General features: G+C 45.2%; 1 protein-coding gene across 4 annotated transcripts in view; it reads right to left on the bottom strand.

The window, feature by feature from the left end:
- LOC108399080 (retinoblastoma-binding protein 5) overlaps nt 1-14,959 on the bottom strand; it is a 93,170-nt gene that overhangs the window by 40,946 nt on the left and 37,265 nt on the right. For 3 of the 4 annotated variants that reach the window (XR_012122927.1, XM_073217069.1, XM_073217070.1), the window contains exon 12: nt 12,529-12,663. Coding sequence is in view for 3 of the 4 variants with exons in the window: in XM_073217069.1 (XP_073073170.1) it covers nt 12,529-12,663 (135 nt within the window). In the remaining variant the exon portion in view is untranslated. Of the gene's footprint in view, nt 1-7,781; nt 12,098-12,528; nt 12,664-14,959 lie in introns of those variants that run through there. The other variant, XM_017663635.3, reaches the window with a different exon arrangement.

The following is a 14,959-nucleotide window of genomic DNA, read 5'->3' as shown; positions in this document are numbered from 1 at the left end:
ACTAATCTAAGTCCACCTTCAAATAGCATTATACTTCTTCACAGATAATGCAAGTGCCTTATAATAGCAAAATAATCCTAATTCCTCTCATCCTTGATATTACTGCTGTCATTCATTACTGCTGTATAAGTACCTTTCACTTGCACATATATACACACATATATACACACATAATGGATTAAATTGTTGCTCTTATTTTGAACAAATTTTTATGTTAGGTCAATTAAAATATGACAAAACTTTTTATTTAAATTCACTTTTTCCTTCTCTGATGTTCTTCCTTTATTTATGTAAATCCGAGTTTGTGACCTATATCATTCCCCTTCCCCCTGAGAACTTCTTAACATTTCTTGTAAGCAGCTCTATTGGAAGCACATTCCCTCGGTTTTTGTTTGTCTGAGGAAGTCTTTATTTCTCCTTCACTTTTGAAGGATAATTTCACATTGCACAGAATTCAAGCTTGGTGGGTTTTTTCTCTTAACACTTTAATTTCACTCTTTTTTTTTTTTTTTTGGATTTATCCTGCTGAATGTTCTCTGAGTTTCCTGGTTCTGTGGTTTGGTGTCTGACATTAATTTGGGGAAATTCTTAGGCATTGTTGCTTCAAATATTTCTTCTTTTCCTTCCTCTTTTTCTTCTCTTTCTGGTATTCCCATTACCTGTATATTGTACCTTTTGTAGATGTCCAACAGTTCTTGGATATTCTCTTCTGGATTTTTTTTTTTCAGTCTCTTGGCTTTTCAGTTTTAGAACTATTGACATACCCTCTGGCTCAAATTCTTCTCTCAGCTGTGTCCGGTCTCCTAATGAGCCCATCAAAGACATTCTTCTTTTCTTTGGTGTTTTTGATCTTTGATTCCTTAGAATTTCCATCTCTCTGCTTATATTGTCCACAGTTCTTGCTGTCTACTTTATCCTCTAGAGCCCCTAGCATATTAATCATAATTATTTCAAATTCTGTGGCTGATAATTCCCAAATCCCTGCCACCTTGAGGCTTGTTCTGATAGTTGCTCTGGCTCTTCAAACTGAGATTTTTACCTTTCAGTATGCCTTGTATTTTTTTCTGTTTAATTGAAGTATAGTTGACCCTTGTAACCTTTCCTAGTGGTGGCCATGCCCTACTAGGTAAGAGGAATTGGGGTAAAGAAGCGTGTACTCATGTGGTGGTGAAGTGCTGTGGGAGGGGAAGCACCTAACTGTCCTGTGATTAGGTCTCAGTGTTTTAGGGAGCCTGTGCCTCTGGGCTGTGAGCCTCACAACTGCTTCACAGTGTCACACGCACACACACACACATGCACACTCCTTACGTGAGACAGGATGTCTAGAGTGGGCTCAGGTTGGATATTTCCCTTCTCCCACATGGAAAGCAGAAGTGGGCTGGAGTTGGTTATTTCCCTTCCCCAGGCTGGCTGGGCTCTGAAAAAACCCAATAGTTCTGGCTCTGGTAAAATAATTTTTTTGAGGGCAAGCTTTGTTAAGGACAGAATGCTTGGAATATTTCAAAGTGGTTCTTATTTCCCTCCCCCTGATGGAAACACGTGGGAGTTTTTCTCCCATATTCACTGCGAACTGGTCTGGCTTCTGGGGGCGAAACTCACCAAAGTGTCGTGGCCCCTCCCCCCATGACTGGTCCCCCTTGGAGACTTTAAGTCTCATCCTTGTCCATGCTGAGCCTCTAGGCAGGCACAGCTCAGGTTTTCCTACCTTGGCACTAGTTCCCACAGGGCTTTCTGCTCTGGTAAGTCGTGATTCCCTGTATTGGCCTGTCTGTCGCTCCAATTCTGGGGACAGTGGTTCGCGCTGGACCTCTCACTGCTCTGATGGCTCTCTTGATTTTTCAGTTTGTTTGGTGTTTCACCTGTCGTTAGGGCTTAGAGGTGACTTCCAGCTCCTTATGTGCCAGATTGGAAACTGGAGGGGCTGCAGGGGCAGGAGATGGTGGCCTTTTCACGCCCCTGCCTCTGGGTACTGCTCTGTGCTCCTCCTCCCTCCTCTGGTACCACCCTCCTGGCTTCCTTCAGCCCTGCCTCACCCTTTCCACTGATGTCTACGTTCTCTATGAAGCTGACGTCAGATGGGCTGGGGAGGGCAGGGGAACAGCAACTGAGGTGAAGGCTCCTTTTCTTCTCTTCAGCCTCAAGAACTCAGTGGTGGCCCCAGCCCACAGAGCCTGCCATCCCTCAACGGATATAGTCCACAAACCCACCCGAATGGAGCCCAACAAAGCCTCTTTGCTTGCCCAAACACCAGTCAGGCTCCCGAAGCTTCTCCAAGGCGCATCTGTGCACTGACTTGTAAAATCTAGTTTTAGCAGGAACCTTGCTAAGTCAGTTTAATCGGACCCCTCACCTTTGGTATCTGACCCAGTTCCTCATCTTCTACCACCCACCAGGTGACGTCTGATCGTGCCTGTCTTCAGCAAGAATCCTATTGGGTTGGTTTAGCCAGACTCCCTCCCCCAAGTCTCCACCTCCTGCCCCCTTTTCCTTAGTATTTTCCATCCACTGATCCCACTCAGTTCCGTGGCTATAAATCCCCACTTGTCCATGCGGTGTTCGGAGTTGAGCCCAATCTCTTTCCCCTACTGTAAAATCCCACATCAGCAGCCCCTATACCTATCACAATGGCCCAGAATAGAGTCTGCCTTAGCGTCTTTAACAAGTGTCACTGAATATTTTTTTCTTGCTTAATCTCACTTTTTCTCTTCTTTCTGTAAATATATTCCCTACACACACACACACACACACACACACACACACACACACACACACACACACACATGGACTTGACATATTATATCCCTAGTTATCACAATAACTCTGCAAAAGGTAGCCACTGACATCACTATTTTCAGATGAGGTGCTGAGGCTTAAAGAAGGGAAATGACTTGCCCAAGACGCATGGTCTGGCACCAATGCCTATGCTCCTCCTAGAAACTAGACTGGTAAGGGCTGCAGTTTCCTCCACTATGCCCCAAGCCCTGTAGCAAACACTAGCCCTCTTCTAGCTCAGTCAGTTTCACTCCAGTATGGTGGGAATATCCTCCCAATTCTAGAATGTGGTGGGTAGCAGGGGGCTCCTCACCAGGAACTGCCCACTTCCTGGCAAGGAAGATCCTTGAGGTTGGGACACATGCGCCCCTTGGCCTGGTCCAGGAGGCCAAGTGCAGCTCTCTTGCTCAGGTTCTCTGGCATATATGGCGAGGGTGGGGTAGGACACGGTTGCGCATCTCTCAGAACACCTCCCATCGTGGGTCACTGTGTCTCCTGAGAACTGGTTGGCCTCTTCATCTCCCCACCTGACCCACACATTCCCCTCCCCATGCCCCTGCCTGCTCGCAGTGCCTGTGCTCCATCACCATGCTCTCCTCCTCCCACAGTGTTAGTAGTCAGCCTTTTACCCCACCAGGTTCAGTCTAGGGAAGGGGCAGAGGGTGTGCGCGCTCACACTCGTCACTTCCTCACAGCAGTACCTCTGTCACTCTCCCTCCCCCACCTAGTACTTGATCAGGAGGATCAGGGTCCCCTTTACAAAGGACACAGTGGCTTGTTCCACAGTCAAGCCATACGAGTCTGGGCATGATACAGGCCTAAAAGCGGGGGAAGGAAGGGCAGCCAGGGGCTGCAGGTTCACCTCTCCTCAGCCCCCTTCCCTAAGGGATCCAGCACCAGGGACAGCAGCCACCTTGCCTCAGCCCCAGCTTTTTCTTTATCCAAATTCTGACATGAAAGTCTTTGTCCTCTTCCAGTGGCTTGGCTGATGGGACTATGACGTGTAAGACCTTCTGCATTTCTCAGAAGCATTTGTTAGGGCCACATACCAGGGACAGCATACACAGCTCTGCTGAACACAGGCTCAAAAAGTCCAGGCCCTGCAGCCAACAGCTGACAATGGAAAGCCACAAATGGCTTCCCCCATTGTCAGACATTGACACGGTCTCCAACGTTTTGGTAATACAAATAACGATGCAACAGACACCCTTATACTTACATAGCTTTGCACATCTGTGCAAATATTTCTGTAGGTAGGGACTGCCTAGAAATCATTTCTGGAGCAAAAGATATACAGTTGACCCTTGAAAACACAGGGCAAAAGGCACAGACCTCTGCACAGTCAAAAGCCTGTGTATCACTCTGGACTCCCCAGAATTAGCCTACTGCTAATATAAATGGGAAAAAGACGGCCTCTTCAATAACTGGTGTTGGGAAAGATGGACAGCTACATGCAAGAGAATGAAACTGGATTACTGTCTAACCCCATACACAAAAGCAAATTCAAAGTGGACCAAAGACCTAAATGTAAGACATGAAACCATAAAACTCTTAGAAGAAAATACAGGCAAAAATCTCTTGAACATAGGCATGAGCAGTTTTTTTCTGGACACATCTCCCTGGGCAAGAGAAACAAAATTAAAAATGAACAAGTGGGACTACATCAAACTAAAAAGCTTCTGTACAGCAAAGGACACCATCAGCAGAACAAAAAGGCAGCCTACAGTATGGGAGAATGTTTGTAAATGACTCATCCGATAAGAGGTTAAAATCCAAAAAATATAAAAAGCTCATATGACTCAACACCAGTAAAAACAAATAACATAATTAAAATATGGGCAAAGGACTTGAACTGACATTTCTCCAAAGAAGAAACACAGATGGCCAACAGGCACATGAGAACTGCTCTACATTACTAATCAGGGAAACGCAAGACTACAATGAAATATCACCTCACACACAATTAGAACAGCCACTATCCAAAAGACAAGAAATGACAAGTGTTGGCAAGGATGTGGAGGAAAGGGAGCCCACCTACACTCCTGGTGGGCATGTAGATTAGTGCAGCCACTATGGAAAGCAGTACAGAGGTTCCTCAGAAAACTAAAAACAGAAATTCCACATGACCCAGGAATTATTCCTCTTCTAGGAATTTACCCAAAGAAAACAAAATCCCTGATTCAAAAAGATGTATGCACCCCTATGTATATTGCCACACTATTTGCAATAACCAAGATATGGAAGAAAAAACAGTGTCCATCAACAGATGAATGGATAAAGATGGGGTACATATACACAATGGGATATTATTCAGCCATGAAAAAGAAAGAAATCCTACCATTTGCAACAACCCGGATAGACCTAAAAGGTATTATGCTCAGTGAAATAAGGCAGGTAGAGAAAGATAAATACCACATGATTTCACTTACTTGTAGAATCTAAAAACAAAACAAAACAAAGTGAACAAAATTGCAGCAGACTCACAGACACTGAGAAATGACTCGTGGTTACCACTGGGGAGGAGTTTGGGATGGTGGGTGAGGAAGGTGAAGGGGAGAAAGGGGTACAAAAATCTCAATCATAATACAAGCTGGTCACTGGGATGGAAGTGCAGCATGTAGAATATAGCCAATGGTTCTGTAACATCTTCCTGTGTTGACTGATAGTAACGGCACTAGTGGGGGTGAGGGTTTAATAATGTGTGTAACTGTTGAACCACTGCTTAGTATACTTGAAATCAGTATAACATTGTATATCAACTATACTCCAATTAAAAAAAATAGCCTACTCCTGGGTTTTATGGTAGCAAGTGACACAATGGCTGAGTATCTACATGCATTCATGACATCTTTCTCAATATTTCTAGGCTATAGTTTGCCTGTGAGTTTTTTCAAATTGTGAAAATCCCCAAACACTTTTCCAATATATCTACTGAAAAAAAATCTACATGAGTGGATCTCCCTGGTTCAAACCCTTATTATTCAAGGGTCAACTGTATACATGTACAACTTTTATAGTAGTTATGCCAATACCCTTTGCCGCTGTAGCCGCTGCCTGGCAACATAGGGAAGTGTTCTCACCCCCACTGATGAGTAGGTTTTACTATTTGTTTTTAGTAATTTGATACATGGAAATTATTTTTAGTTTGCACATGTATTTCCCTGATCACCAGTGAGGATGAATGAATATCTTTTTCAAATATTTAATAGCCAGTTTGCTTTTAGATTTTTTTTCTTATTGATTTCTTCACGTATCAGGAATACGAACCCTTTATCAGTTATATATTGCGATTATTCCCACCAAATTGGTGATTTGTTTTAACTTTGTAATGTCCTCGGCTGTATAGTCGCTCTTTATCATTTTTTTCTTTATGGCTTCTGTGTTACTGATCACACACTCGAGAAAGTTCTCCCTGCCCACAAACTATAAATGAACACACGTTTTTCCCCAGAGGCAGCAGTGTATTGGTTAGTGGTGGAAGCAGAGGTTCTGAAGCTGGACTTCTTAGGTTCAAATCTCAGCTCTGGCATTTATCAGGTGCATAACCCTAGGTACTTAATTTCTCTGTCTTCATTTTCTTGTCAATAAACTGAGGTGTGGTGAGAACTGAGTGAGTTAATGTATGTAAAGCATTTAGAAGAGTGTCTACCATAAATACTCAGTGTCTGCCATTATCTGTTCTTTTAGCTTTTAGTTTTTTACACTTAACCTTTTAGTATACCTTTTTTGAGGGGTGTGATTTGAGTTTTTTTTCTCAGGTAGACAGCCAGTTTTGTAAACTAGTCTGTTTTTTCACTGATTTGAAATGCGAGCTTGAGAATGTGCTAAGGACCAGGCCACCGCTAGAGGAGGTCACTGGGACATGGCCACCGATGAAACCACACTGGGGAGAGGCTTACTCAGTGAGTGCTTCATGGGCTCCGGGGTCCTGCTAAGCGTAGACATCTCAAAGTTGAATTTAGTAATGTTCAGATACTTGGTTGCCTCCCCCCTGAGCCCCACCCAAACACAGGACCAGGAAGGCCACCCTAGTTGCCCAATTCACACGACAGACCTGCTGAGGGAATGCTCTCGGAAAAGCATGCCCAAACTAAAAATGTGTATACAAGCTATCCCCTTCCAAGTAATAATGGTAAGAGACGACGGTAAGGGAGCTCAGTCATATTGAACTTTGTACAAAGATAATAAAGGGTCGATGCGTGTAAGATGGGCTAACATAGCTGTGAAGGGTGGCTGGAGGGACTGGAGAGCTTCACCAGTGTGAGAGGCTTATCTGCATTAACTGACTGTGTCAGAATAAGCTGAGAACCACTGAGATCCAACCTAGCCTTTCCTTTCAGACTCAAATCGCAAACACACCGATTGCTTAGGTGTGCTGCCATCTACTGACCAAACTTGTGCTGTAGGCAAGTAACAAAGGGGTTACAGCAAAAAGTGACGCAGACACGCGAGCAGGACCTGGTAACGGAAACCAAACCAAAATAAAACAAACACACCCTGTGGGCATGCTGGTGCTGACATCCCCTGGTGACTGCAGAAAGCGTTCCGCAGCTGATGGTGGCCTAGGATGGCATCTGTCCGGCCCTGCCAGCAAGCAAACCCGAACAGTGGGGTGAGCCTACACAGAAAACTCAGATATTCCACATGCACATATACCAGTACATGAATTCCGTCCCCAGGTTCCCTCACAGTGTAAAGAGTAGCTACTACGCTTGTGTGTGAACTGACGTTGCTTTATGGTAAAAACAAGCTGGAGAAAAGGGTGTGTGTGACACCAGGAATGGCTCTGAAAGATGAAGTGCTCTCACCTCACCCCCTCTTCTCGCCGCCCGTACCCCCCACCCCCTTGCCCCACCCTCTGTCAAACACCTGGAGAAAGCGAGCTAGAGGAGTAAGGCATTCCAACCATCTCTAAGGCCAGCTGAAACCATCTGACTGCAGGGGTCCCAGTGGCATCGCAAAGGCACAGGGACAGTGAGGAAAAACGAAGAGTAGAACAGATGCAAACCTAAAACGTTAATGGGATCTTTATTATACAGCACACATGGTATTTATGCATCCCAACAAGTACACAGATTCTATAAAACCAAACCCAACCATTCAAAATTACATGAAATGAAGATTGAACCCATAGTCGGGTCTCATAAAAATACAACGAACGTGCTCCCACTGCTAACGTTATTATGGAAAGAAACAGGCAGCTCAAGGGAGTATGTACGGCCTGGAGCTGGTGCCAAAGTAATTTTCTCTGGTTATTGCACTTTTATTCTATACACTTAGTATGTTACACATTTAACACTGTAATAAACATTAGTCCTTTAAAACAAACAAAACATGACACAATGACAAAGACAACTAGCTGTCCAACCAATTTTCTTCTCAACCCTCCGGGGGCTTCCCAATGCCAGGTGTCCACACAGTCTCTAATCATCTCAACTGGACTGGATGTTAACGAAGCAGATGAAGATAAAAACGAAGCCCTCCTAAGGGCAGTAGTGCTACTCGAAACCTCCAAGGGAGCCGTCGAGTTTCTCAGTGTCACTCCCTCCTCACCCGCTTTGACAACATCCAAACCCAGATTTAGAAGGAAAAACTCTTTTTTTTCTTTTTAAAGGAAAAGTGGGCTATTTGATTCAGCAAAACAAAAAATTAAGCTTTGAAACCTCAAGGAAAGTGCCTACCCTTTGGTGGTGGACCTGAAGGCCATTCATCCCACCCTAATGCGGCATCTCCCAGATTCAGCAGACAGGGCACCGAGCATGCTTCTCCCCAAAGCAAGGCTAGCAGGGTCTCTACTCCCAAAGGGCCACTGTAGTCGCCTATCCCTTGGGCTTCTCAGTGCTAAACAATGAGCCCGAAAATAAAGTGACGGTCAGTGAGGTTATTACCCTTCTGCAGCCCTGCCTGCCCGAACCGAACCACTCCCCCATCAGGAAGGAACCTCCAACCCCTCTGACAGCTCCAGCAAACATGCAAAAAAAAAAACCAAAAAACATGCACTGGAGAGCTGCCAGACACGAGTGAGAGTTCTATCATTGCCCTACTTCTATCCATGGCAGTAATGCATCCTTTCCTTCAGTGTTTCCTTGAATTTTAGTGTTAAAAGGCAGGAGAAGCTGCTGCTAGGCTCTGTTCCCTTGAAACTGTTAGAGTCACAAGCAACCCTCTTTGGTCGGGAAGAGCCAGCACAGAGCTCCTTCCCAGAGACGGGAAAGGCTTACTCAACGAGATCTGTCTGCGGAGGACCAGGAGCCTGGGGCATGCCTGTGGGACCTGACCTACACGGGCATTCCTCAATGACGCCCGACTGCGCTCGCTGCCAGCCCTCTAGGCACAGCGTCAGCTGCTCTGGGGCCCCACCATGCCTTCTGATGGCTCTGCAGGAAGGTCCCTCACTCAGTTCTGAAGCAACGTAAGTGACCAGACTTTCAGCCTATTAAAAATGGCCAGGTGGTCATTTTTGGGATGGGGTAAACTGTCCTAATTAACTTGATTTGAAGGACAGAACACAGTGAGGGTACTTCTTTCACTGCATCCTTCTTCCTTCCCCAGACACAATCTCATTCACCACTTGGAAGCGAATACAACTGAGGCTCAGAGGTGAGAGAACTTTGCTCTTGCTGAGTCCTAGGGCTTAAGGGCCACTGGACTTCTTTGAATAGCTAGTGTCATCCCAAAGAGCGTACAATACAGTACATTTCATGGCATTCCATCAGTTTGATAATAATGGTGCTAAGGCACAAAGAATCCAAAATTAGCTGACAGTGTTATAAAACAAAAGTTAAGTATACACATTACACACATGTATTCCTGCACTCAGCCTGCTGAGTGTTCAAATGATACCTCCAAGAACCTCTGTGTGGACTCCGGCTGGCCTGGAGACTTTTAGGAATGTCCTGTACCTTTTCCTGCAGTCCTTTTTTTCAGTGAACTGTAATACAGTTACTCCCCTCCTTACTTAACAGTAGTCCCTCCCTGCCTCCTCACTCCGGCAAAACATGTGGGGAATTCTGCTAGAAAAGTGGTGTCTGAGAAGAGACTAAGCCACAGGGGATAAGCTGAACAGGGACTCAGGGTGCAGAAAAAACTAAACTCCCATGTGTACCTGGGAGTACGACCGAAGACTTCCAAAGAATGTTAGGTATGTGGTCTCCCCAGTGGGAGCCAGACAGTCCTGATTACATACGGAGTTAAAAGAAGACAGTCTGGCAAAAGGAGCTATATAAGCCCTTGCCATTTCATACGGAACAGACTGGTACTGACTTTTTGGCAAGTGGATGCTGCTCACCTCTCCCTTTTGAACCAGTCCCCAGAGGGCATGAGTTAATGCTGAGCAAGGGTTAAACATTCTAAAAGATAAGCTGAGCACTGCGCCGACACAGCTGCAGCCTGCAGAGCCCAATGACCCTGGGTCGGTCCCTCTATCACTTGCAAATAAAAATGTGTCTAGCACTATGTGAGGTTTCTGAAGGGCTACCAGGGCTCAGGGGGCGACCTCGCTCAGACCTGTCATAACAGAGCCCAGGAAAGCCAGGGTTAAAGCTGAACTTTAAAAGTTGTATCAAAAATTTCTCGCAGACTCCCTCCATTTATACCATCGGTTACATTCAAGAGGTGGTCATTCTGTCACCAACAACCCTAGAAAATTCCAGCACAATTCCACCCATCAGCTTACACACCCACCCAGAGACCTGCTTTACAGAGTTTGGGGCTAGGCACAGGGGACAGACAGACCACAGGACTGGGGACCAGGCAGATGGACGGAGGTTACTCGCCTCCACTGTCTGTTCTGTCACCTGTTTTTCTAAATCTAACAGACCTTTTTGGTTAAGGGAGGCCTGAAGCCAAGATCGGAGACGCACCAGTGTTTCACCGCGCTCCTCCTTCCTCTGCCCGGAATCAGAATCTCTTCTGTGCACTTCATGACAAACTCTCCAAAAGAGCCTCAGCCCACCTCCCAACTGCAAGGGCGGGGCCCCTGCCCGGACCCCAATGCCCAGGGGCAAGAGGCCCACAGAACTACAGAGGGCGCTCTTCTCGTTCACCTGCCTCTTTTCTTTAGCGTAGAAAGAAGGGACAAGTTGCAGAAGAAACCTAGTTAAAAAGCTCATTAATCAAGTTTAAAAAAGAAGAGTTTCTGGTTTTTTTAAGTTTTAAAAACAAGCTAGTATCCTTCTGAAAGGTTTGCGTGTTTGTGTGGGGGCTCGAGGCCTCCAGATCCCTGCGTGCTTCTGCAGTCTCACCAGACAGTTCACGCTGGGTCAGCTCTACTCAGACACTCACCCCTAAGTACTGTGTTAGCTGGGCCTCCCACATCTTGAGACCAAAAAGAAAACAAAAAAGAATAAAAATCAAGACTCAAGGGTATAAGAGATTCCGTTCTGAGGTGGTGAGCAGTAACTCGAAAGCCAAGAGCATACACGCACAGACACACACACTCACATACAAACACACACACGCTTCTCTTTTTCCTGTGGCCTCTTGGTGATATACCTGTGAGCCTCTCCCCCAGAAATCAAGGCTCCATGGGCCTAGAAAAGGAACACACTGGTGCTGTAAGGATCAGAGAACTTCGTTTCTACTTCCCCGGGGCCTCTGGCTGCTGCAGCCTAGCATCTCTGGCTGCAGATAGCAGGATCCAGATGTTCACTAGTTGCACACTTGTGCCTATGTTCTTACAAACCCAGAAGTCATCTCAAACGTTCTAAGGGTCCTGACAACTGGATAAAACAAAACTAGTTCTACTAGAGCAAAATTATGAAAATTATGGTTTTTCATACTTTTGCCACTGCAGTGTCCCCCCTGTCTCCGAAACGTACACTGAACACACAATGGTAAAATTTGCCTCCTTTTCGGTTCTGAGGCCAGAACATTGCGTTCTTCAGCTTTCACACATGTCCTGGACAATCTTTTGCTAAAGGAATAGCTCAGGGCATCAGTGAGCTAACTGCTGAATATGCTTCAACAGCCAGCTCTTCACTCTCCAGGAGTCCCTTCTGCCTGGGACGGTCTCAAGTTGCCCAGCAAGCATCAGTTCCCTCGGGAGCTCTCTGTAACGACTACACGTCAAACTCTTCCCATGGCCAAAGGTGAGGGGAAGGAAAGAAAGAGAGAGTGAAAGAGAAAGGTCTTTGCTTTCACGTAGAATCATCTAGTCCTCTGCTCGGCCTCTCACAATTTGACTTGCACAACCGGTCCATGATGCCCTGCAGCATGGGCTGGACGATGCCCAAAAGAGGTCTCTGAGAGGGGTCACCATCCCAACAGGCTTCCATCAACTGCCAACACTCCTCATCAAACACAGGAAGACGTTCTGGGCGGGCTCCTAGAGGAGAGTGCATGGAAATAAGACCACGGGGGCGAGAGGCACCAGTGCAGCACAGAGGCAGGCTCAGCTCCCAGGCTCGTCGCCAGGTGGGGCTCAGGATGCTGAGGAAGGCAATGGGCTTTGGCTGCAACTGTAAACATCTAGCTTAGAACCAAACAGCAATGCTGATGAAAAGCTGGAATATACATAGGAAGTCGAAGAATTGGAAAGTTAGAAGGAAAAAGCCCTTTGGAGACATGTCCTTACAATGCTGCCTAGAAGCCAAGGTTTGACTTCTATGTCTTTTCTGGATTCTGTGGTGGTTTAAATGTCTATGTGATCCCACTGCGGACTGGCCGGGCAGGGGGACAGGAGGCCCTGCCTCAGTGCCTGGTGTCAGCCTGCTCTCTACAGGGAAGTGAGGACAAAGCAGGTCTTGTGGTTCTCACCTCTTCGCACGTTGTTCCAGAGGTGGTCTTTACTGGCACACCTCTCAAACGCCTCAGGGAGCTTGATGGAGCCTGAGCAGATATACCAGAAAAGAATGCCAAAAGCGTAGACATCCACGGAATTATCATATTTCCCTACAACAAGAAGGAGGACAAGGAGTGAGCCAGGGAGAGAAATCAGCACGTCACCACTAACTTGCATCTGCAGAGGTCTTTACACTTTTTTTCCCTAAAGCTTTTAGCATTTATTCTGTCGTAACAACCCTGAGAAGTGGGACACATTTTATGGCACCATGAGGTCAAATATTAAGAAGGCCAAGACTAGAACCTGACAAGAGAAGGAAAATAGGCCTTTTATTTTAATGGAGCAGTTGAAAAGATTAATCCTGAAAGTTAGTAAGTTGGGAGATACATACAGGTGGGTGGGTAGGTTGGAACCAGAAGGTAAAGATTTTTGAAGTCAGACAGAAAAGACTGGATTCTCTGGGCAGCAGGAAGTCATTTATATTTTGCAGCAAGAGATAAATGAAGAAAATATTTCAGAAAAACTGTTCTGACAGCAAAAGAAATAATCAAAGGAATTTTAATTAGAAATAGCCAAAATAAAACAGCAGCAGCGGGAACAGAAATTTTGGAAAAAAAAAAAGTAAATCTAGAGAAAGAAAAATGGTAATGGTGCATTTGGTTCTGACGTGGGTACTGGCTGCCCAGCTATGCTCTGGTGATCCTCGTGCGCGCGGCTCAGCGAAAGGCAGAGGAAGACATGCACATGCAGGTGACGACAGAAGTCCAAATACACTGCTAATCTTAACTACAAATACGAACGTGTGGCCCTGTTTACCTTCCAATTCCCCTCAGAGATCCCAGCCCTAGGTCCCACAGGTTCAAAACCCTGGAGTCATCACTCATTCCTGTCCATCGTCCATACTGAGTTAGTCACAAAATCCTGCCCATTCTTCCTCAGAATCAATCTCATGTCTGTTACACTGTTTTGTTTCAGCACTACTATCAACCTAACCTGGGGACAACTGCCCCCAGTCTGCTTACCTTGGTTCCTGCCACTCGAATCTCCTCTCCCTACCGATGCTCAGCTGACCTCCCATAAACACTGCTCAGCCCTCACCTGCTCACAAGCTTGGTTCAGGTCTTCACTCTGTAGGAGTTTCAGCCTCAATGTATTTTCTCTGCAACTTTGTTTGCTCTTCTTCCCCAAAAGGATTCTTTCATATCATGTTATTTCTGTTCTGCAATTTACCTCTTATTTCCCTTTTCCCAGACTCCGGAATTTTCTCTCTTTCATAGAGACACATGGTTAGCTCTAGAGACAGCAAGAGCTGGAGTCCAATCCCAGCCCCCATTACTGCTAGCTCAGTGTTTCGGAGTCAGGTTCTTCATTAGTCTGGTCTCAGCTTAACTTTATCCAAATGCCTCAACATCACCACAGAATTATGAGGATTAAATGGAAAAGAATATATGAAAAAACATTTACTGCAAAGCTCAAAGAAATGTATGTAGTAAATGGAAATTCATCCCATGCTCTTGGCTAGGAAGAATTAATACTGTCAAAATGGCCATCCTGCCTAAAGCAATTTACAGATTCAATGCAATCCCTATCAAAATACTGAGAGCATTCTTCAATGAACTGGAACAAATAGTTCTAAAATTCATATGGAACCACAAAAGACCCCAAATAGCCAAAGCAATCCTGACAAGGAAAAATAAAGCAGGGGGGATCTCGCTTCCCAACTTTAAGCTCTACTACAAAGCCACAGTAATCACAACAATTTAGTAATAGCACAAGAACAGACCCACAGACCAGTGGAACAGAATTGAGAGTCCAGATATTAACCCAAACATATACAGTCAATTAATATACGATAAAGGAGCTATGGACATACAATGGGGAAATGACAGCCTCTTCAACAGCTGGTGTTGGCAAAACTGGACAGCTACATGTAAGAGAATGAAACTGGATCACTGTCTAACCCCATACTCAAAATTAAATTCAAAATGTATCAAAGACCTGAATGTAAGTCATGAAACCATAAAACTTTTAGAAAAAAACATAGGCAAAAATCTCTTGGACATAAACATGAGCAACTTCTTCATGAACATATCCCCCTGGGCATGGGAAACAAAAGCAAAGATGAACAAGTGGGACTATACCAAGATGAAAAGCTTCTGTACAGCAAAAGATATCATCAATAGAAAAGACATCCTACAGTATGGGAGAATATATTCATAAATGACATATCCGATAAAGGGCTGACATCCAAAATATATAAAGAGCTCACGCACCTCAACAAACAAAAAGCAAATAATACAATTAAAAAAATGGGCAGAGGATCTGAACAGACACTTCTCCAAAGAGGAAATTCAGATGGCCAACAGGCACATGAAAAGATGTTCCACATCGCTAATCATCAGAGAA

This window comes from Manis javanica, chromosome 11 (genome assembly GCF_040802235.1).
Source record: "Manis javanica isolate MJ-LG chromosome 11, MJ_LKY, whole genome shotgun sequence".
Classification (NCBI taxonomy): domain Eukaryota; kingdom Metazoa; phylum Chordata; class Mammalia; order Pholidota; family Manidae; genus Manis; species Manis javanica.
This window is presented reverse-complemented; position numbering and strand designations above follow the sequence as displayed.